Genomic DNA, 24715 nt, shown 5'->3' with positions numbered 1-24715 from the left:
ATTGCATGACTTTCATGTTCTTTACTTGTGATTCCTTTCCGATCATGTTTAGTTGACCGAGGTGTAATGTGCATATTTTGCAGGACATGTTGTTTTCTTCTGTAGGGTGGCTGCTTTTTCAAGGCCAATATTGTAACAAAGGCCAATCTTGATGGAAAAAACATCTAATTGCCTCACGTTTGTGGCTTTAATTAAGGAATATGAGGAAACACTATTTAATGACCGTCAACAATAGTAAGTATGATTTCTCCTATGTGTTAAGACATATGATGATGTGCCCTCAATGCCAAATGAAATGACTAAGTTCCTATTACTTGTTTCACGGTTGTCTGTTTACACACAGAGAGGGATATGGAAGCTGTGCTGCTGGTCCAGAAGTTTATTGCATGTCCAGCAGATCTCTGGCTCTCGGTCTGCAATTCTTTGTCAAATGATGTGATTCTCTAGCAAATGTCAAGTCTACTCATCATTCCAGCCAGAGAATGTCAAATGAGCGGAGCAAGCCATGACGTTACAACTCGCTCCGCCCATCTGGAGACATACGATCAGCAATGTCACTCTGCGGCGGATCGTCGTTGCGGTCAGACAGGCGTCGTGCGGTGGGGCTTTTTTTTATGGCGGCGGGATTCCTGCATCGAGATTGACGCAGGATTACATCGATGGAGCCTTTTTTTTTTATATTAAAGGAATAGTCAAAAACGGCATGTTTTTTTTTTAAATAAAGGATTTTATAAAAAGTCTGGTCTTGTGACTTAATATTTGATTTAACCCTTCAGTGAATGGGTAGGGGTACAAGTACCCCTTACTCATTCACAAGGGGGGGGCGGCATCTGAGTGTCCCCTTATTTAAAGGGGTACCCTGATGCAAATAAGCCCCCTTGCCGGAAGACCCCCCACAACCACCGGGTCAGGGTTGTGAGGAAGAGGCCCTTGTCCCCATCGGCACGGGGACACCCTCCCAATGCAGAGGACACGTGGCCTGGTAAGGCACAGGGAGGGTGCTCGATCGTCCCCCCCTGCCCTGCCGGGCCAGTGCTCGGGTCAGGGGTGTGGTAGGACTGTTAAGGGGGACCCCACGTTCCCCCCCCCCTTTTTTGGGGAGTGGGGTTCCCCCTTAACATTCCTACCAGACCTGAAGGGTCTGGTATTTTTACTGTGGGGGGGGGTCCCTCTTAACATTCCTAGCGGAACTGGTATGAATTGGTGGGGAACCCCACGCCATTTTTTGGGTTTGTTTTCACTTGGGGGAGGCGCCCTCTTGACATTCCTAGCAGACCCGGAGAGAGAGCTCATGCATTTTTGGGGGTTCTTGTGCAGACTGTCAAAATGAAATGTTTTCAATGTATTATCATGTACATGCCTGGATATGAGCGCAATAAACGCGCAAGAGTCTCAGCGCAGGGTGCGAATATCTACACGCACGATTAATATATTATGCATGTGAATATGTACCATTTTGAACCCAGTCACAGCAGCATATAAGTAATGTACACATTTTGATTTGTAGTGTAGGCATATATGTACTAGTATGTTTAGATTCAGCAATTCTGATTTTTGGGTGGATATGTGCATTACTGTAAGTGGATATATGCAACTTACTTGAGGCAGGATTTGAACCGGGGACATGGGTGTTGTGGGGCAGTAGCTCTAACCCCTGAGCCACTGGGCTTCACTCAGGGAAGTATGCTCATGGTTGTTGCACATCCCCATTGAATTCTTGGAACTGTAATACGCCATGCGCGCGCGTTTGTGATATTTAGCAAGCATCTGCACATAAACACACTATGAATCACGCTTCTGCATACGCTTCCGCGCCAAACGTATATGTGCGCACGCGCACACAGTCGGCGTGTTTTTGCATGGCGTGCTCATGGCGTGTTTATGTGCTTAGTAAATCAACCCCGTAATGTTAAACTGATAAAAATCAATCCATGAATAATTAGCATAGTTACACAGTTTATTTTGCAATCATTTGGCTATTTGTACAAAGTTGATTCAAATGTACAAACTTATTTTATTTTACATATTTGCAATGCAGCCATCTTCTAAAAATGTGTGTAGCAATTAAAAATATTCTTGTGGCTGCAATACTAATCAATTCTATAAGAGAAATGAAAAAGGTATATTAAAACTGTTTTATGTTTACATGCATGAGAATGAAATGCTTTAAATTTATACAACAATAAGAATATGGCTTCTCTTCTCTGTGAAGCTTCTAAAACAAGATCTGAGTTTATTTGCATGTAAAATATTGATCATATAGATGAATATGGCTTTTCCAGTGTGTGTATCTTCATGTTACTTAAGATTTGTTGTCTATGAAAAATCCTTGCCTCATTCTCTATGTAGTTTCTCTCCTGTGTGAATCACCTGGTGTTGAGTAAGATTAGCATTTTGTGTGAAGCACTTTCCACATTCTGAACATTTAAATGGTTTCTCTCCTGTGTGAGTCTTGTGGTGTTTAGTAAGACTTGTAGTACGTGAGAAGCATTTTCCACATTCTGAACATTTAAATGGTCTTTCTCCTGTGTGGATCCTCTGATGTATAGTAAGACTAGAACTCTGTGAGAAGCACTTTCCACATTCCGGACATATAAATGGTTTCTCTCCTGTGTGAGTCTTGTGGTGTTCAGTAAGACTTGTACTACGTGAGAAGCATTTTCCACATTCTGAACATTTAAATGGTTTCTCTCCAGTGTGACTCTTGTGGTGTTCAGTAAGACTTGTACTATGTGTGAAGCACTTTCCACATTCTGGACATATAAATGGTTTTTCTCCTGTGTGAACTCTAAGATGAACCTTTAGTTGTGACTTATCAGGAAAACTCTTCTGGCACTCCGAACACTCATGCGGCTTCTCTCCAACTTTACTCATCTTGTGATAACGAAGTTCTGTATAGCTGCAAATGTTTTTCACAGTAGATGATGAGTGGCTAATTGTGATTATTAGTATACCTGTATGAAAAATGAAAAATAAAAGTTATCACAGAATCTTAATATTAACAACAGATTGACATCAGATATTGTGTTTTGAGGTTTTTCTAACTGAACCACTTCCTCATTGCCCACAGCACCAAAAAGAAGAAACAGAGTGCACTGAATAAGGCAGATACAACTACTTTAATTAAGATATATTAATATGTATTAGATCTGGGCATTTCACTAAGAATAACTTTAAAAAAAACACCAGGTCACCAAGGACAGACTGACGTTAAAACTCTCACAAAATGTTTAGTATTAGGAGAGGAGACAAGCCAGGTGAAACACTCTGCTGTGAGTGGGGGGGGTCAATACACTAATAGGCTTAATCTACCTTGCAAAAATCATGTCTGCAATAACCTAATTGAACAGTGTGACTATCCTTTGTTTTTACTTACTTTCCAAGTCAGTAACATTTTAATACTGGGAAAGAATATATTCTGAAGGAATCTTAATATCAAATGCATGAAACTGGCTCAGTGGATGCCAAAAGCAATTGACAAAATATCTTCAGTATGATGGAAGATGCCAACAGATACTTTGCAGTATTTCTTAATGATCACACTTGTTTTAACCTGAATTCTTTAGAATAAAATATGCACGGCTTCTTACCGGTCACATGAAGGCTGGCCATACACAGACCCATCATGCCCCCAAATACATAAATAATGCCATTGTTGACTTTCTAAAAAGCTAGTCTGGCTATTATGCTGATCCTCTGGTATATATATATTTATACAATCGTGTTAAAAAAACGAATTCCTACTGATTTTAAATACCCAATAATGTGCAGATGAAATAAATAAACTTTTTTAATCTCAGCAAATTCAATTGAAAATGGTGAACAACATTTATTTACAAAATTGCTAAAAAATGAAATAAAATTAGACTGTAATTCATTCAAACTGAAATTTGTCATAGTAAGCAGAAACATTTGAATAAGTTACTTAATTGCACAATTATACAGCATATAGATACCTGTAATAGTGTAGTATGAAGATATCTCAGCAGCTCCTTCCTCTCCTGACAATTCTGTAGTTCTAGTAACTGACTGAGCTCAGCCTCACCTTAAATACAAGTCACCACAACTCACCAACATGAGGTGACACCAACATGAGGCGATTTGCTCATATGTTTAATTTACCTAACAAAAGGCATGTTTTCAATATAGGACAGTGTGATAATCCTTTGCTATTGCTAATTCGTTAGCATGTTAATACTGGGAGGGACAATAAAAGGAAGAATCCTTAACTTTAGCAGCTCAAAAATTAGCTCAATACATACCAACAACAGATAAAACAATGAGTTCATTATCATTGGAAATGGCCAACAGATACGTTTGTGTTTTTTTAAAAAAGAAATCCCAAATTATTTTTTCTGAATATCTTTACATGTATTGCACAATTATACAGCATATATACCTGTAATAGTGTAGTATGAAGATATCTCAGCAGCTCCTTCCTCTCCTGACAATTCTGTAGTTCTAGTAACTGACTGAGCTCAGCCTCACCTTAAATACAAGTCACCACAACTCACCAACATGAGGTGACACCAACATGAGGCGATTTGCTAATATGTTTAATTTACCTAACAAAAGGCATGTTTCCAATATAGGACAGTGTGATAATCCTTTGCTATTGCTAATTCGTTAGCATGTTAATACTGGGAGGGACAATAACAGGAAGAATCCTTAACTTTAGCAGCTCAAAAATTAGCTCAATACATACCAACAACAGATAAAACAATACGTTCTTTATCATTGGAAATGGCCAACAGATACGTTTTGGTGTTTTTTTTTTAAAGAAATCCCAAATTATTTTCTCTGAATACCTTTACATAAAATATTGAATTGTATCTACTAACCAGTGACATGTTGGACTAATTTATACCCAGCTCAGTTGCCCAGTGTGATGATTGTTTGGAGAATTTGCAGAAAGGGTGTACAGTACAGGTTGAGGAGTGGTGATCTACAGATGTGTCTGCCTGTCCACAGACAGTGGTGATCACCTGAATTTATCAAAATAAACCAGGCTTGGATCTAAATACCTTCCACACTCCATGGCAACTTTTACGGATTATCTTCTTTATTCAGATACATTTCTGTATCCATAAAGAAGCATATATTTACAAAATTAAGAGTACATCCTGTTCTTGCTGGGAGGTGTCTCTTCTTTTGCGGCTGTTGTTGTTCTTGCTGCTGCTTTTACTGGTATCTCTGTATTTCTCATTGGATGATGACAGGCTTCCTCACCAGTCACTCCTGACTGGTGAGGAAGCCTGTCAATCATCCAATTGGCCAATCAGCGGGAGAAGAGGTCAGAATGGAGCAGATGACAGAGGAGGTCGCGGCCATCTTGCTTCATTGAAGACGCGATGGGGGTACTGTGTACGGCGGATTCGGGTCCCTGAAGATGGCGGACGCGGCACAGGTACTCGTTTTATGTATCGGAGTATTTGCACGAGTACGAGTACTTGTATCGGTATCGGTGCATCCCTAATATATTCCTAATCAAATCTCGTCAACTCTTTTCTACCTTCAAGTCTCTACTATGTCCTCCACCGCCACCATCCGCTAACTCACTCACTGCCAGGACATTGCCATTCATTTAAAAAACAAATTGGATACAATTCGGAATCAGATCACCATTGTCCAATCAACTTCCCCTATTAATGTACCAGACCCACCATCACACTTGTTACTTTCCTCTTTTGACCCTGTTACCAAAGAGGAGGTTACAAAACTTCTCTCTGACACCCACCTCACCACTTCCCCCCTAGACGCTGTTCCTTCAAAACTACTTCGGACACCCTCTTTGCTCTATCCTACACTCTCTTACTCACATTTTCAATCTTTCACTTTCTACAGGCATCTTTCTTCCCCTCTGAAACATGCACTAGTCACCCCAATAGCCAAAAAACCCTCACTGGACCCGACCAACTTCAATAATTTCAGACCTATCTCCTTACTCCCATTCACCTCTAAACTACTAGAACGCCTTATCTACAACCGCCTGAGTCGCCACCTCGCTAATAACAACCTTTTGGACCTGTTTCAGTCCAGCTTTCGCCCCATACACTCCACTGAAACCGCCCTCCTCAAACTCACCAATGACCTACTAACTGCTAAAAACAACGGCCACTACTGCTTAATCCTGCTATTAGACCTTTCTGCTGCTTTTGACACTGTTGACACAACTCGATCACAATGATCGAGGGGCATGAGAGAGTAGCAAGCAGAGAGGAGAGAGAAGCCGCTGTTATCCTGTCAGTTTCAGGAGTGGAGGATTGGTAAATATCAGTGATATTACCGATCCTCTATGCAGCACACACACTAAAGAGATCATCTGATCACTCCAATGTTACTAAATATCTGGGGACACATAGTACTATGTGTCTTCAGCTATGGATGAGCAAGAAGTGATTTACATTTCTGAATGGGGAGTAGCAGTCACTACAGAGGCTTATCCCCCATTCAGTTTAAAAAATAATAATAATTAACTAATAAAAAAACACAGACTCCCCCTTCCCCCCACACACATAACATACACATGCACCATATTGTGGTGTACGCCATGCACATGCGCTACAGTACATTGTTAGAACGCATCACAGTGCATGATTTTTGAATCTAAAAAAACATGAATTTAACTGTGGCAACACATGCAAAACTTTGTGACACATTGTCATGCGTTGTGATATGCTGTGTTGTAATTGAATATATACGCCTGCATCATTTTATCATAACACCAACACAGCGCAAAAACGATTTTTAACATAAATCACTTAGTTACAGTTTTGCGTTTCTTCATTTTTTTTACCTTTTCTCAAAAAGGCGCAATTTAAAATCTGAAAATCTTTGTTATTTATTAACTCAATACAGTTTTATCTTTTAGATTTAGTCAGAATTTTTTTGTGTGCTTTATCAATTGCATTGTGTATTTGCATCATTTTAATACTAATGTGAGAAACATTTGCGCAAATATCACAGGGCCTACAAATTTAGTAGCACCATCTTTGTATTCTAGCGGGCCTGAGCTTTCAGACAATATTTGGTTTGGGGGGGTCTTTTACAAATGCTAGCAATGCAGCAGTAGAAAATTAAATCAACAGGAAAAATTGCAAAAATGGTATGGCCAGCTGAAGTGCAAAATGTTCCGGACGGCTTGGCAGTAAAAGGGCTAAAACAGATCTCTAGGATTTTAAAAAGTGAACCGTTGCAGTGGGGCTGCCCATTGTTTTGCCCTAGGGAGCAGAATAAAGAAAATACACTCATCTGTTCTTCAGTCCTGTGGCGGTGAGCGCTCACCTCTTTCTGACTCCAATTGCGAAATTAAGCTCGCCGTCCTCTCATCTAATGCAAGTAAATAGAACTTGCATAGACTTGATGATATCAGTGGGCTTAGGCTTTATTATTTCAAAGCACACATGAAAAATGTAAAACATTAAACAATAGTACAAATTGACATTATGTAGTAAATAGGGATAAATATCTAAAAAAAATTATATTTAATTCTGAAGGGTAATGTTTCTTCTATCTCTCAGTGACTTTGTTGGACAGATATCTGCATATTGTTCCGTGCTTGCACAATTACTTGTCATATCATATAGAATTTCAATTGTCCATATTATTGTTTTATTTTATATTATGGAGAATACAAGAAATGTTGTAACACACATAGGTCAGGAAAGACTGAACACTCCCAGAGTATCCAAGAAATATAAAAACATAGCAGTTCCTCATGTCTCTAAAATATCACTGTTGTCGCTAACAATTTAAAACTTAACTCCTGACACCAGATTTCTTTTGGGTTCAGAATATAGTTGTGGAGAGTTTAAACCTTCTCTCATAGATAAACTATAGAACAGAATTGAGACATTTACACCAAGCTTAAAAACATGATTTAAGGTTAAACTGATCAAAATCAATCCATGAATAATTAGCATAGTTACACAGTTTATTTTGCAATCATTTGGGTATTTCTAAAAAGTTTGATCAAGTGTTCAAACTTATTTTACATATTTGCAATGCAGCCATCTCTAAAAATGTGTGTGTCAATTAAAAATATTTTTGTGGCTGCAATACTAATCAATTCTATAAGAGAAATGAAAAGGTATATTAAAACTGTTTTATGTTTACATGCATGAGAATGAAATGCTTTTAATTAATACAACAATAAGAATATGGCTTCTCTTCTCTGTGAAGCTTTTAAAACAAGATCTGAGTTTATTTACATGTAAAATATTGATCGTATTGATGAATATGGCTTTTCCAGTGTGTGTATCTTCATGTTACTTAAGATTTGTTGTCTATGAAGAATCCTTGCCACATTCTCTATGTAGTTTCTCTCCTGTGTGAATCCTCCAGTGTTTAGTAAGTGTAGCATTTTGTAAAAAGCACTTTCCACATTCTGAACAGTGAAATGGTTTCTCTCCTGTGTGAGTCCTCTGGTGTTGTGTAAGATGGGAACTTTGTGAGAAGCACTTATCACATTCTGAACATTTAAATGGTTTCTATCCTGTGTGAGTCATCTGGTGTATATTAAGTTTAGAGCTTTGTGTGAAGCACTTTCCACATTCTGAACATTTAAATGGTTTCTCTCCTGTGTGAGTCTTGTGTTGTTTAGTAAGACTTGTACTATGTGAGAAGCATTTTCCACATTCTGAACATTGAAATGGTTTCTCTCCTGTGTGAGTCCTTTGGTGTATGTTACGTTTAGAGCTTTGTGAGAAGCACTTTCCACATTCTGAACATTTAAGTGGTTTCTCTCCTTTGTGAGTCTTGTGGTGTTTAGTAAGACTTGTACTATGTGAGAAGCATTTTCCACATTCTGAACATTTAAATGGTTTTTCTCCTGTGTGAATCCTCTGGTGAGCAGTAAGACTAGAACTTTGTGAGAAGCACCTTCCACATTCTGGACATATACATGGTTTCTCTCCTGTGTGAACCCTAAGATGAACCTTTAGTTGTGACTTATCGGGAAAACTCTTCTGGCACTTGGAACACTCATGCGGCTTCTCTACAACTTTAGTCATCTTGTAATAACGAGGTTCTGTGTAGCTGCAAATGTTTTCCACAGTAGACGATGAGTGGCTAATTGGGTTTATTAGTATACCTGTATGAAAAATAAAGATAAATGTTATCACAGAATCTTGATGTTAACAACAGACTGACATCAGATATTCTGTTTTGAGGTTTTTCTAAGTGAACCACTTTCTCAGTGCCCACAGCACCAAAAAGAAGAAACAAAGTCCACTAAATAATCCAGATAAAATTACTTTAATAAATATATCTTAAAATGTATTAGATCTGGGCATATAACTAAGAATAACTTCCAAAGAAACACCAGGTCACACAGGAATGAAGCTAAATCTCTCTCACAAAATGTCCAGTAGTAGGAGAGTAGACACACCAGGTGAGAAACTCTGCTGTGAGATTTGGTAATACCTATGTGGCTTAAACTACAAACATTCCCAAACAGGTGCAAAGAAAGGGGATCATAATTGTAATCTGGGTAAAAAAGTACCATCACTACTCTGGCATGTTTGAGCCCCTCTAACAGAGTCCCTGAAGAACCAGAACGATCGCAAAAAATGTCAGTGTTGTAGAGGTGCTTGAGATTTTATATAGTTTACTTCATAAACGCTCTATCTGAGTGCATAGCAGAGTTTCCACCTGGCTTGTCTAATACAGTTTGTATTACCCCAGGGGTAGACATGCGTCTGCGACACAGTCCGATAAATTATACAGCTTTTATTTTCAACCACTGGCAACAGAACAAACAGCTTCCTTCTGCAAAATGGCAAGTCCAAAGTAAAAGGCTTTCCTCAGCAAAACATAGAGCAAAAGTCTTTGAACAATCCTGCACAGCGTAGTGCATTTTGGTGGTCTCACCTAGATCAAGTCCACAGGCCTCTGAACAGCCACACACACAGAGCTTTCTGTGTGTCTCTCAGCTTCCACTCCTCCCTTACCTGCGTTCCCTTTTTAACAGGAAGGGCTGTAGGGGAAGTATCTGCCCTCCCAAATTAACCTCTTTTTAGGCCTCAGCAAGGTAGACTATCCACAACTGTTGGACATTTGTTTAAGAGTGTTTTAACTCTAGTCCTGTGTGATCCGTGTTCCTTTGGAAGACATTCTGGGTGATATGCCCTGATTTAGTCACGTCAAAGATTCTAAGGGGTCTATTCACCAAGCTGCCGAGGGCAGCCGAGTGAATGACCGATCTTAAGTGAAGTGAGCCGAACACTGTTCGGCTATTCACTTCAGGCTGGTACGGCTGATTTCAGCCGTACATCGGCTGAAATCAGCCGTACATCGGCTTGCTTCGAGTGGCTTCGGGTCGGCCGAACATGCTCAGCATGTTCGGCCGACCCAAAGTGCAGGAGGAGTTCGACTCAGGCGATCCAACATTACAGCACCCCTTCGGTTTTTCTGAACCGAAGGGGTCCTGGGGCCGAAGCTAGCCGAAGGATCGGCCGAAGCTACGGCTAGATCCTGCGGCAGCTTCGTGAAAAGACCCCTTATTGTTTCCCCTAAAAAGTGGTATATAAAATGCATGGTTTCTTATATAACCCTTCACATGTAGGGTGGTCACAAATTAACCAATGTATTCCCAATTAAAAAGCTTGATATGAAGTTTGAATGAGGATTAGATTTCAGAAAGGTTACTTAGGGAGTAAATCTATCTTGATGCATAAAGGTTGCCAGGTAAGGAAATGAAGGAATACCTGCCCAATGAGGCCACAGACGGTACTAAAAACTGAATGAGATTCTAATATTTGAAAATATAAAACAAAAAAGCAGTGGAGTTACTTCAGTGTATTTCAGATACATATTATAGTACGATCCCTTAACTAGGGATAGCCATGATCCCTGTGCTGCTTGTGATACCTGTAACAACTGTGATGCATTTTCTGTTCTATTGATTCATGGTGGATTAGATCAGTGATAACTTCCCCTAATATATGATATAAGCAGGGACTAATGTGCAATTAATTTCTCTGATAATAAGTAGATCTTGGATGGAAATACCTATGTGGACTCTGCACATGTACAGATTGAAATTATGACACATAATACATTACATATATGCTAAAACAACTTTGGATGAAAAACATTTGGAAATGTTTGTTAAAACTGTATCCTACTTAGTAGATAACAGAAAAGTTATGTGCTCATGCAGAAAAGCTACGGCCAGATCCTTCGGCAGCTTCGTGAATAGACCCCTAAGAATTGCTTGGCACCAGTGAAGTGCAATACATTTGAAGTTTACATCACTGCCTTCCACAGCTTTATGAAATGAAAGCCCTAAACTCTAACAAACTACATATATATGACTTTACATCAATAATTCAAAGTGTACAACTATAGTTTATCACTCAGGGAACCTTAGTCTGCTGCATTCATATAGTAATGACTAGACGCAATGGGTTTGATTTGCTAAAGGCAACTAGGCTGTTTACTTTGCCAGAGAATGTTCAGTTTACAAAGGGGATTTTTGTTTAGCTCAGTGATTGAGGTGAAGCTCTGCTGACTTTCATCATCCAATCATTGTGCAAGTAATAATTTCTTCTTGTTTTCCTTGCACTTGACCAGCTATTCTTTGGAAAGTTAATTCTCCTAAGTATCATTGACCTTTTTTGTGACCCTGTTTTTAGCCAGGAAAGTGGCACATTGTTATAATTGCCAATTTGTTGCATATGTATTGTAATAATAACACATTTACTAGATTGTAAGCTCTTACAAGAAGGGCCCTCCTAACCCTATTGTACTAAAATTGTATTGTATTGTGAATTGTATTGTAACTGTACTAACTCCTCCATTTTGTAAAGTGCTGCACAAATAGTTGGAGCTATATAAATCCGGTATAATACTAATAATTTGCTTACTGACTGCACACAAGGAAAAATGAAAAGAGAATTTCCAACATAATTAAAAAGTAATTGTAAAAAATAAATATAAACATTGCTTAAAGAAATGTGAATGCATTCTATATATAATTGGTACAACGTGAAAAAAAGAATTAAGACTATAATAAAACCAGTCTCTAACCAGTATTCTGTGAAACCTTAGGGTTTCCTCCAGAAATTGATAGGGGTTCCTTGAGTTGTATCTGATTTACCTCCATCTGAGGGTGCCTACATAGTTCAGGGTCCATAATCACTTGACAGAGGCAGTGGAATGACACCAGTGATCTGTTTAGCTGTGGCAATCTGACCAACACTGTAAGGGGGCTTCCCTGGCCATAAGTTTAAGGGGTTGTTTTTCCCACTGACTCCCAATGGATTTTAGCAGGGGTTCTCTAAGACCTGACTATAATTTCAAGGGTTCCTCTGGGGTAAAAAGGTTGAGAAAGGCTGCGATAATGCACCCAGTGTGTAATACATGTGACACATTAAAAAAGCATTTCAAAATCTAGCACAAGTGTACAGTCTTAAAAAATATAGATACCTGGAATGGTGTAGTGTAGAGATGTCTCAAAGGCTCCTTGTTCTCCTGGCCTGTCATTGATTTCTGTGACTGACTGAGCCTTGCCTCTCCTTAGATACATTAAACATTCACTCGTTAACACAAGGTGCCGTTTGATTTGATAATGGGTTTAATCTACATAACAAAAGGCACATTTCCAATATTTGTATTGGTCAATGTGAGTATTCCGTCTTTCCGCCCACCTTCCCAGTCATTAGCATTTAAATACTGGGAGGGGATATAACAGGAAGGAACCACATTTGGAAATGAATGATCATTAGCTCAAGAAATACCAAAAACAGATAACATAATGATTCTATTATCAATAGAAATGGTCCACAGATACTTATTGTTTCCCCTAAAAAGTGGTATATAAAATGCATGGTTTCTTATATAAGTCTTCACATGTAGGGTGGTCACAAATTGACCAATGTATTCCCAATTAAAAAGCTTGATATGAAGTTTGAATGCTGATTAGGTTTCAGAAAGGTTACTTAGGGAGTAAATCTATCTTGATGCATATAGGTTGCCAGGTAAGGAAATGAGGGAATATCTGCCCAAAGGGGCCACAGACTGTACTAAAAACTGAATGAGATTCTGATATATGAAAATATAAAACAAATAAGCAGGGGGAGTTACTTCAGTGTATTTCAGATACATATTACAGTATGATCCCTTAACTAGGGATAGCCATGATCCCTGTGCTGCCTGTGATACCTGTAACAACTGTGATGCATTTTCTGTTCTATTGATTCATGGTGGATTAGATCAGTGAAAACTTCCCCTAATATATGATATAAGCAGGGACTAATGTGCAATTAATTTCTCTGATAATAAGTAGATATTTGATGGAAATATAGCCCTATGCCCCTGCATATGATATCAATGAAATGGAAATGTGTGTTAATAACATCCTTTATAGGACATTACTGAAAGGTTATTTGTTGGTGGAGAAAATTTGGCAGTTAGTTCTAGGACCTTATGGCAAAACCCAATTATGGGTGGACTGCCATCACCTATGTGGACTCTGCACATGTACAGATTGAAATGATGACACATAATACATTACATATATGCTAAAACAACTTTGGATGAAAAACATTTGGAAAATGTTTGTTAAAACTGTATCCTACTTAGTAGATAACAGAAAAGTTATGTGCTCATGGAGAAAGTCTATTAAAAAGATTGCTAATAAAAGTAAAATAGAACCTTAAGACTATATTACATTCAAAATGAAATACATTTGTCAAAGTAAAAAAATATAAACATTTAAAGCAAGTACACAAAGTTATTAAGTAGAGATACCTGGAATGGTGTAGCATAGAAAGGTCTCAGCAGCACCTTATTCTGACTTGCCTGTAAAGTATATTACTTTACTGAGGATTGCCACAACTTAAATACTACTGACCACCACTCAGCGTGATAGATTTGCTATTAGGTTTAATCTACCTAACAAAAGGCATGTTTAAAATAAGGGTATTGGACAGTGTGACAATCCTCTGTTTCAATTCCCCACCCCAGTCATTAACATATTAATACTGGGAGGGAATGTAACAGGAAGGATCTTTAAATCATGATAATTGACTCAGTAAATACCAAAAACAGATATTAATGGAAATGGTCCACAGATACTTTTTGGTCTTTTTCTTAAGATAGCCCATTTTTTCACTGAATACTGTTGCCTAAAATATGGATGGCTTCCTATGTAAGCAGTCACATGTAGTGTGGTCTTAAATGATCCAAATTATCCTCAATTAAAAGAGAGTTTGCACCCATTGTCCAGATACACAATCTTGGTCCCGACATGTCTGGACCTTAATATTCTTGTCCTGACCATATATGCCTGAGCAGATGAACAATTATATTTAATACCCCCCTGTATTCAGTCACCATCACAGGAAAGACACCTTTTTTATTATTCAGTTCAATCTCCCAACATAGAATATAACTAATTATTAACATATGGTAATAGAGGGGGGCTTTTAATATGTTTATTTGTTAACCCCTTCATGACTGAGCTTGTTTTTAGTTTCTGTTCGTAAATGACTGACACACTTTTGACATTTTTGCTGTGTGATTCTTCCACGTCAGTAATATACTTTCTTACAAAGTGCACCCACACATATTATATATTGTTTTTTAGAGGACAGATAGGGCTACATATTTATATCACATATGTGTGTCTAACGCCTCACTTAGGACAAATAAAATATAAAAAAAGAGGAAAAAAACGTTTTGATTTGTAGTAGTAGGGGGGACACATAGTACTATGTGTCCCCAGTTATTTACAAACACTGGAGTGATCCGCTGATCGCTCCAGTGTTTGTCCTGCACAGAGGATTGGTACATACTAGTGACATGTACCGATCCTCTGCCGCTCATCCACGCACAAGGGGGCTCAGCTTCTCTTCTAGATCCCCCTGCTCTCCCGGGCAGAGGCAGCGGGGGATCCGACGAGAAGTGAAAGAACACTTCAGCCATGTGTTGGGGGCCTGGGGGGGCGAATTGCTGTGACAGAACGGACGAGCAGTGAGGGGAGAGAGAGGGGCCGGCTGTCAGATCCTGGCCGAGCGTCTTTCTCTCTCTCCTCACCGCTCTGCATTAGTTCTGTCTATGACAGCGGCTCCATCCTCCGCCCTCCCCCGCCACCGGTTCCTTCACTTCTTCTCGGATCCCCGCTGGGGAGAGCAGCGGGGATCCAGAGAAGCGGCGGGAGGAGAGGACATTGCGATCTACCAGTGATCGCTACGCGATCGACTGGTAGATCGCGATCGACCTTGTGGGCACCCCTGAATTAGATCCTTCGAAAGACGCATCCAAGATCATGTCTACTTGTCATCCAATGGAAAAATGACAACTCCAATTAGCCGTCACGTGGGATTGTACCATAATTTCGATCCAAAAACGTTATCGTTTTGTGGGTTGGAACATGTAGAGGAAAACATACGAGGTGGGTACTGGGACACAGGATTCTACAGAAGGAGACAGATGGGATCTATAAGCTACAGGCCACAGGCCTCCTGGATTGAACGAGACCCTAAGCTTTAAGCCTTTTTTGTAAACACTAGATACGATCAAAGTAATTTTTCTGGGGGTTCCTGTTCTATTCAGAAGGCATGGGCTATCTTGTATCTCCCGTTTAGGAGGTATATACTATTTTATAATCATCTAACTACGTGGCCGGGTGATAGATTCTTCCCTTAAAACATGGTAAAGGTCAACATTGTTGGGCTCCAAAATGTCTCGGATGATTCCGCCTGACTGGGTGAGTCCCCTGACCGGATAGGCTGTTCCTTTGGGGGCTATCTCCATCAGTGGTCATTTCCCCTGCAGATGGTTCTTGATGGGCAGCTCCATTGACAGATACAACCAGCATCTGGTTGTATCTCTCTGAATACAACCAGATGCTGGGTATCTGGGTATTCGAGAATATTAATCTTGGTGGGTGCTTGTGCGTGGGCCGTTGCTTGGCCCTGCATTGATGTGAGGAAGCCCCCTCCTGTCAAATTGGAATCAATTTAAATAAATAAATAAATATGTACGCTACAGTCTCTCTTTTTTGTGTAAGAGATACATCCTGTGTACTTGGTCATGGAACAATGGGATTATTTTTGGCAGATTTAAGCTTGGGTGACCCTACCTTTGATCTACTGTATAATTGTGTTATACTTCCCTTCACCAGTTGGAGGTGAGGGGACTCCCACTACTAGAACTGGCCGTGGTCATACACCCTCTTCTGTGGACTCTCTCCCCTCATGGGTGCGGGAAGTGTTTTGTCCTTCGTTCCCTTTTATATGGGCATAACCATAACTTATATTTTTCATGGGACCTTATAGAGTGATCTGAACATTTTTCTCATTTGTTATGGGTCCTCTATTTGGTCAGGGGACTCTGTTGGAGCGTCAAGTACAGGATATTAGATCAGGAGCGGACCACTCTCCTGACTCATGGATCTTGTCTAAGAATAGGAGGGAGGGAAGAAAAAACTTTTCTGCAAAGAAACACTGTAACACTAAAAGGTGAGGGAAACGCATTTCTGAGATGGACTAATGTGTCATGTTTTGTTAGATTTTAAAGCAATATAATAAACTACATGACTATTGTATACATATGAAATTTTTCCAAGGAATTATGTCTATATTGATTGTATTGTTATTTGTTTGCTTACATTAATCATATTTTTACACATCAATAATACTGTACTGTGGGACATCTTTCCCCGTTTGAGGAAGACTCCCTATGTTTTTTTTTTATGTGGAATTATGGATGGGCAGGTGTGCCTGAGGCGGACTTGTCTGGGTCAATTTTTGGACCCCTTTCTGGGGGGGCGACGGGGATAGAGGCATCCTGCCTTGCGGGGGTACAGTGTGGGGCTCTTCTGAGAGGCGGCCGGTATCCGTTTTGAATGGTTTCTCGATCATTCTCCCCCTTGTTGTGCTCGCTTTTTCCAGCCCCTAGCCATGTATGCCCTTCTCCTTTCTATTCGGCTGTCCCCTGTGGGGCGTGTGTGTTCTTGGCTACAGACTCTTCGTGTCGGGCGGCCGATATTCTTGACAGAGTTCATCTTGATATGGTTGCTACCTATGTTAGATACCAGCAAGGGACAGAACCCTTGAGTTGTGGGCGGCTGCAATTCTGTCTTGTTATGACAGGGGTTATTGTGGCTTTTGGCTATGGATGTTGCCTGTGTCAGAACATCTAGCAGGGGGCGGAACCCTTCAGTTTTGCGCGATGACATTATGATCGCACCGGATACTTTTATAGAGCCAGCACGGGCCATTAGCGTCATTGTGCGGCTTGGGGGCGGCTTGGCTCTGGGGGTGTGGAGTGCTGTGACCCTCTCCAGTGATCCTTGTTGGGCTGTAACTGAGGAATAGGTTGGGTAAGTGGCTTGTGGTTTTTTTGCCCCGCTTTCTATCTTATTGCCTACTTGCTTGACTAACATTAAATATACTTGTCCTTATATCATTATTATCAATGGGTTAAGTGTCTTTTCCTCTATATACAACCTGTGTGGATTGTATAGGGAATTTCCCTTGTGAGTAAATGTTACTCTGTTTTTTATTTAAGGCTCATTATTGAATCTCTGACTCATACCTCCTGCTGTCTGCATGCAGGTGTCACAATATCCAGAAATCCGTGCCGGATTTTCGCTTTGCTCCCTGGTTCTGGGCTGTCAGGCTATGGTGTCATACAAGGCTGCAGCCAATCTGCTCTCCTCCTCCCCTATTTAGGGCTTCCTCACTTGTTGCTCTTTGTGTGAGCAACAAGTCCTATGCCTTGTTCCATACCCCTTGTGGCTCTAACTATCCCTGGGATCTTATTACCTGCGCTTATTATTGGATCCTTGTGCCTTTGGCTTCCCTGTACCAGCTAGTATCCCTTTTTGGCGTTATCCCCTGCTTTGCTCTTTGCGCCCCTACTATAGTATTTGAGTGGTTACCTTTAGTATATTGCTGCAGACCTTAATTGCTTTCACCTGTGTGCGGTGAGTCTCTCTATACTGCCTTCATTGCCTCACTTCTTCTGTGTTTTCCCTCTCCAGTCATTGTCTGTTTGCTTCCTCCTATTTACTGCTTTGCTGTACTTCAACTCCATCACTTACCTTCCAGTGTATCCTCCTATGCTTCACTGTCACCCCTTTACTTCTGTGCACCTCTCTTACCTTGGGGCTGTGTTGGATTTGTCCTTGTCTGCACACCGTCTGTGTGCATACATCCCTTTGTGCTTCTTTATGTACTTTTCCCTCTGTTCTCCTGCTTCTTTGCATGCATGTGCAACGCACATCTCTTGCTTACTTTTGTACGTTAAACCTTCCTGCTCCTAGGTGTGCCTCTAAGCTACTTACCCTTCCCGGGTGTCCTTGCTTATCTACCCTCTTCAGTATACTCTGCTGTTCTGCTGTGCGTTTTGCACTTTTGCTTGAGACTTTCTCTCTCCTTGTGTGCCACTGTTCCTATCTTCCTCCTCTTGGTTACAAGTTTCTTCCCTACCTGTTTGTATCCAGTTCCCCGCTGCTTCAACTAGTCCTTTGCGTCTGTGTGGGTGCGCTAGAGGGCCGCAACCTGGAAGGTGTCCAGCAGCCAATCATCCTCACCTTTATCCCCTGCTTTGCTCTTTGCGCCCCTACTATAGTATTTGAGTGGTTACCTTTAGTATATTGCTGCAGACCTTAATTGCTTTCACCTGTGTGCGGTGAGTCTCTCTATACTGCCTTCATTGCCTCACTTCTTCTGTGTTTTCCCTCTCCAGTCATTGTCTGTTTGCTTCCTCCTATTTACTGCTTTGCTGTACTTCAACTCCATCACTTACCTTCCAGTGTATCCTCCTATGCTTCACTGTCACCCCTTTACTTCTGTGCACCTCTCTTACCTTGGGGCTGTGTTGGATTTGTCCTTGTCTGCACACCGTCTGTGTGCATACATCCCTTTGTGCTTCTTTATGTACTTTTCCCTCTGTTCTCCTGCTTCTTTGCATGCATGTGCAACGCACATCTCTTGCTTACTTTTGTACGTTAAACCTTCCTGCTCCTAGGTGTGCCTCTAAGCTACTTACCCTTCCCGGGTGTCCTTGCTTATCTACCCTCTTCAGTATACTCTGCTGTTCTGCTGTGCGTTTTGCACTTTTGCTTGAGACTTTCTCTCTCCTTGTGTGCCACTGTTCCTATCTTCCTCCTCTTGGTTACAAGTTTCTTCCCTACCTGTTTGTATCCAGTTCCCCGCTGCTTCAACTAGTCCTTTGCGTCTGTGTGGGTGCGCTAGAGGGCCGCAACCTGGAAGGTGTCCAGCAGCCAATCATCCTCACCACTAGAGGCTCTGTCGAATACCTGGCCCTTCTTAGATTCTGGACCTCTAGTGCGTCCTGAGACCGCACAGACTATTAGTTCCTCTCTCCCTGTGACCAACATCCCTGATATCCCGCCTATTTGTGACTCCTACCAACTCCGCAAACACCGGAGCTCACGTACCCTAGTGCCCCGGTCCCTAGACCGTGACAGCAGGGTGACGGGCTTCGCCCCTTTGTCCCCTGATTGTGGGTTCTGCCTGGATCGGTCCGCTTTGACACACACCTGCTCACTTTCTAAGCAGTCCCTACCTAGCTATGCATTTATCATGTAATTGAGTCTTTTGCATATTATATTTATTGATGTCTCCAATTATACAGATACTCTCTAGCTCCTGAAGAAGCGCTTTATTTCAGCGTGAAACGTTGAGCGAGCAACCAGTGACTCCTCCACTGTGAACTGATCTTTATTAATTGATTTGATTTTCTTGATTATGTTCTGTCCTATGTTATTATTATGTATCAGCTCTTTGGCTAGATTGGAATTGAGATGAGTCGGCTTGAAAGCGACCCCTCCATTCTAAATCAGACCTATGAATCATGTTTTCATCCTTATCATGTACCTTGCCTATGTGTTGTTGCAAAATCAATTATATAGGTTGATGTAGCTACTCAAGTGGAGTGAGACTCTTGGGAGTTATCTATTTGGTGATCATCATTTATTTTAAAAAATTTTTATACATATCTAAAATAAAAATAATTTTTTATCCAGAATTGTCTTGAGTTGTCTTTTGGCACCATTAAAGCCCCACATTTTTTCTTACACAACATAAGTCGCTGATTTACAGTTTTGGGTTTATTAATTTTTTGCCTTTTCGCAAAAAGGCGCAATTTACAATGTCAAAATATTTGTTATTTATTATCTCTATACAGTTTTATCTTTTAGATTTTATCAGAATTTTTTTGTGTACTGATACTGATTCTAGTGCTCTATCAATCAATTGAATTGTGTATTTTTATCGTTTTAATACTAATTTGAGAAACATTTGCGCAAGTATCGCAGGGCCTACAAATTTAGTAGCATAATCTTTGTATTCTACCGGGCTTGTGCTTTCAGACAATATATGGTTTGGTTGTTTTTTTTACAAATGCTAGCAATGCAGCAGTAGAAAATTAAATCAATAGGAAAAATTGCAAAAATGGTATGACCAGCTGAGGTGCAAAATGTTCCGGGGGTGACTTGGCAGTGAAAGGGTTAAAACAGATCTCTAAGAATTAAAAAAGTGAACCGTTGCATTGGGGCTGCCCATTGTTTTGCCTTAGGGAGCAGAATAAAGATACACTCATCTGTTCTTCAGTCCTGTGGCGGTGAGCGCTCACCTCTCTCTGGCTCCAATTGCGGAGTTAACCTCGCCGTACCCTCATCTAATGCAAGTAAATAGAACTGTTATAGACCTGATGATGCCAGCAGGCTTAGGCTTTATTATTTCAATGCACACATGAAACATTTAAAACATTAAACAATAGTACAAATTGACATTATGTGGTAAATAGGGATAAATATCTAAAAAAAAAACCTTTATTTAATTCTGAAGGGTAATGTTTCTTCTATCTCAGGGACTTTGTTGGACAGATATCTGCATATTGTTCTGTGCTTGCACGATTGCTTGTCATATTATATAGAATTTCAATTGTCCATATTATTGTTTTTATTTTATATAATGGAGAATACAAGAAATGTTGGAATACACATAGGTCAGGAAAGACAGAACACTCCCAGAGTATCCAAGAAATATAAGACCATAGCAGTTCCTCCTGTGTCTAAAATATCACTGTTGTCACTAACAATTTAAAACCTAAACCTTCTCTCCTAGATAAGCTATAGAACAGAATTCAGACTTTTACACCAAGCTTAAAAACATGATTTAAGGTTAAACTGATAAAAATCAATCCATGAATAATTAGCATAGTTACAGTTTATTTTGCAATCATTTGGGTATTTCTGAAAAGTTTGATCAAGTGTTCAAACTTATTTTACATATTTGCAATGCAGCCATCTTCTAAAAATGTGTGTGGCAAATAAAAATGTTTGTGGCTGCAATACTAATCAATTCTATAAGATAAATGAAAAAGGTATATTAAAACTGTTTTATTTGCATGCCTGAGAATGAAAAGCTTTCAATACAACAATAAGTATATGGCTTATCTTCTCTGTGATGTTTTTAAAACAAGATCTGAGTTTATTTACATGTAAATATTGATCATATTGATGAATACGGCTTCTCCAGTGTGTGTATCTTCATGTTACTTAAGATTTGATGTCTATGAAAACTCCTTGACACATTCTCTATGTAGTTTCTCTCCTGTGTGAATCCTCTGATGATGCATACGATTAGAACTCTGTGAGAAGCACTTGCCACATTCTGAACATTGAAATGGTTTCTCTCCGGTGTGAGTCCTCTGGTGTTGAGTAAGATGTGAATTTTTTGAGAAGCACTTTCCACATTCTGAACATTTAAATGGTTTATCTCCTGTGTGAGTCTTGTGGTGTTGAGTAAGACTTGTACTATGTGAGAAGCACTTTCCACATTCTGAACATTTAAATGGTTTCTCTCCTGTGTGAGTCTTGTGGTGTTGAGTAAGACTTGTACTATGTGAGAAGCACTTTCCACATTCTGAACATTGAAATGGTTTCGCTCCTGTGTGATTCATCCGGTGTATATTAAGTTTAGAGCTTTGTGAGAAACACTTTCCACATTCTGAACATTTAAATGGTTTCTCTCCTGTGTGAGTCCTCTGGTGTTGAGTAAGATGTGAACTTTGTGAGAAGCACTTTGCACATTCTGAACATTTAAATGGTTTAAAGGTATATTAAAACTGTTTTATTTGCATGCCTGAGAATGAAAAGCTTTCAATACAACAATAAGTATATGGCTTATCTTCTCTGTGATGTTTTTAAAACAAGATCTGAGTTTATTTACATGTAAATATTGATCATATTGATGAATACGGCTTCTCCAGTGTGTGTATCTTCATGTTACTTAAGATTTGATGTCTATGAAAACTCCTTGACACATTCTCTATGTAGTTTCTCTCCTGTGTGAATCCTCTGATGATGCATACGATTAGAACTCTGTGAGAAGCACTTGCCACATTCTGAACATTGAAATGGTTTCTCTCCGGTGTGAGTCCTCTGGTGTTGAGTAAGATGTGAATTTTTTGAGAAGCACTTTCCACATTCTGAACATTTAAATGGTTTATCTCCTGTGTGAGTCTTGTGGTGTTGAGTAAGACTTGTACTATGTGAGAAGCACTTTCCACATTCTGAACATTGAAATGGTTTCGCTCCTGTGTGATTCATCCGGTGTATATTAAGTTTAGAGCTTTGTGAGAAACACTTTCCACATTCTGAACATTTAAATGGTTTCTCTCCTGTGTGAGTCCTCTGGTGTTGAGTAAGATGTGAACTTTGTGAGAAGCACTTTGCACATTCTGAACATTTAAATGGTTTCTCTCCTGTGTGAGTCTTGTGGTGTTGAGTAAGACTTGTACTATGTAAGAAGCACTTTCCACATTCTGAACATTTAAATGGTTTCTCTCCTGTGTGAGTCTTGTGGTGTTGAGTAAGACTTGTACTATGTGAGAAGCATTTTCCACATTCTGAACATTTAAATGGTTTCTCTCCTGTGTGAGTCATCTGGTGTATATTAAGTTTAGAGCTTTGTGAGAAACACTTTCCACATTCTGAACATTCAAATGGTTTCTCTCCGGTGTGCATCCTCTGGTGTGTAGTAAGAGTAAACTTCCGTGAGAAGCACTTTCCGCATTCTGGACATATAAATGGTTTTTCTCCTGTGTGAGTCTTGTGGTGTTCAGTAAGATGTGTACTCTGTGAGAAGCACTCTCCACATTCTGGACATATAAATTGTTTTTTTCCTGTATGAATCCTAAGATGAACCTTTAGTTTTGACTTATCAGGAAAACTCTTCTGACACTTGGAACACTCATTTGGCTTCTCTCCAACTTTATTCATCTTGTGATAACGAAGTTCTGTATAGCTGCAAATGTTTAACACAGTAGGTGTTGAAAGGTTAATTGGGCTTATTAGTATATCTGTATGAAAAATAAAAGTTATCACTTAATATCAATATTAACAGATTGAGATCAGATATTGCATTTTGAAGTTTTGCTAACTGAACCACTTCCTCAGTGCCCGCAGCACCAAAAAGAAGAAACAGAGTGCACTGAATAATGCAGATAAAACGACTTTAATAAAGATATATTGATATGTATTAGATCTTGGCATTTCACTAAGAAAAACTTCCACCCAAAAATCCAGGTCACACAGGCCTGAAGTTAAAACTGTCACAAAATGTCCAGCAATAGGAGAGGAGACAAGCCAGGCGAAAAACTGTGCTGTGAGATCTGGGAATACCTATGTGAAGTAAACTACAATCATATATAGAAAAAAGATACCACTATAATGTGTAGCAATGACACATCAACCGATATGGTTTATAACCTATAAGCATATATGTAAGAATACCACCTCTATGTGGAGCAATGAGGTGGAAAAAGAAGTTATACTCCAACCACAATGGATAATTAATCAGCCAATTGGCTTACTTTATTGTTTAGAAAAATATAATTTATACATTTAAGAGAGTATGGACACAGCAAACACTGTGACAGAAACCTTATATTAAAATTGGCAACGTTGTCAATACATCACACTTAGTAAAAACAATGGCGCAACACCATACCTATGACCCTTTCTAATTGAATATAATGACCACTGGTATAGATTAATAGGGATTGATGGCAAAGACCGCCTCAAGGTATATATCCACTTTCCTCTAGAGCAGAAAACACATTCCAGATATGTTAACCCTATCCTGGTATTGGTGAGGAATTTAGGGATGCTTCATATAACTCTGAAGTGACCTCTTTATAGCTGAAAAAGAAAGCATTGCTTCAACAGATTTACTCTTTGATGGCAGGATGGAAACTGTTGCGCTTTTGAAGTTTCAAAGTAACATTTCATTCGATGAGAACAACAGTCAGAGGAGATCACTATACAGTTGATCTTGAGAGGCCAAGATGTAGCCAAATATTTACGATCAGACGAGCTGTAGTAGTGCAGTAGTAGTGTGCAGTAGCAGTCCCATAGGGTTTACGATTCATTGGACATTACCATAGTGTTGGATTGTACCAGCTAATCATACTGCATTATGATCGATTCCCATTTTTGTTTTGAAGCAGTTTAGAATCTTCCCCTAACAACATTGTATTTGTTAAAGTGAAAATGTTAACCAGCTTTATTAAAAGCAAATCCTACTGCCTTTAAAAGCCTGATAATGTACAGATAAAATAAAATTATTTAATCTAAAGCAATTTAATTGGAAATGGTGAACAAAATATATGTACAAAATTGCTAAAAAATGAAATAAAACAAGTCTGTAATAAGTTCTAACTGAAATAAATT

At 39.5% G+C, this 24715-nt stretch overlaps 1 protein-coding gene and 1 pseudogene across 1 annotated transcript; both read right to left on the bottom strand.

Moving 5' to 3' along the window:
* Positions 1-2298: 2298 nt before the first annotated feature.
* Positions 2299-17236, bottom strand: LOC108803464 (annotated as a pseudogene).
* A 4097-nt stretch (positions 17237-21333) lies between these two features.
* On the bottom strand, positions 21334-23263 carry LOC108803463 (gastrula zinc finger protein XlCGF17.1-like). Its single transcript, XM_018575301.1, has 4 exons — positions 22357-23263; positions 21943-22043; positions 21728-21861; positions 21334-21343 (listed from the first exon to the last, which is right to left on the bottom strand). The coding sequence occupies exons 1-4, from the start codon at positions 23261-23263 to the stop codon at positions 21334-21336; spliced, it is 1152 nt and encodes a 383-aa protein (XP_018430803.1).
* Between the last annotated feature and the right edge of the window lie 1452 nt (positions 23264-24715).

Source organism: Nanorana parkeri, unplaced genomic scaffold, assembly GCF_000935625.1.
Source record: "Nanorana parkeri isolate BGI_ZX_2015 unplaced genomic scaffold, ASM93562v1 scaffold3762, whole genome shotgun sequence".
Lineage (NCBI taxonomy): Eukaryota > Metazoa > Chordata > Amphibia > Anura > Dicroglossidae > Nanorana > Nanorana parkeri.
This window is presented reverse-complemented; position numbering and strand designations above follow the sequence as displayed.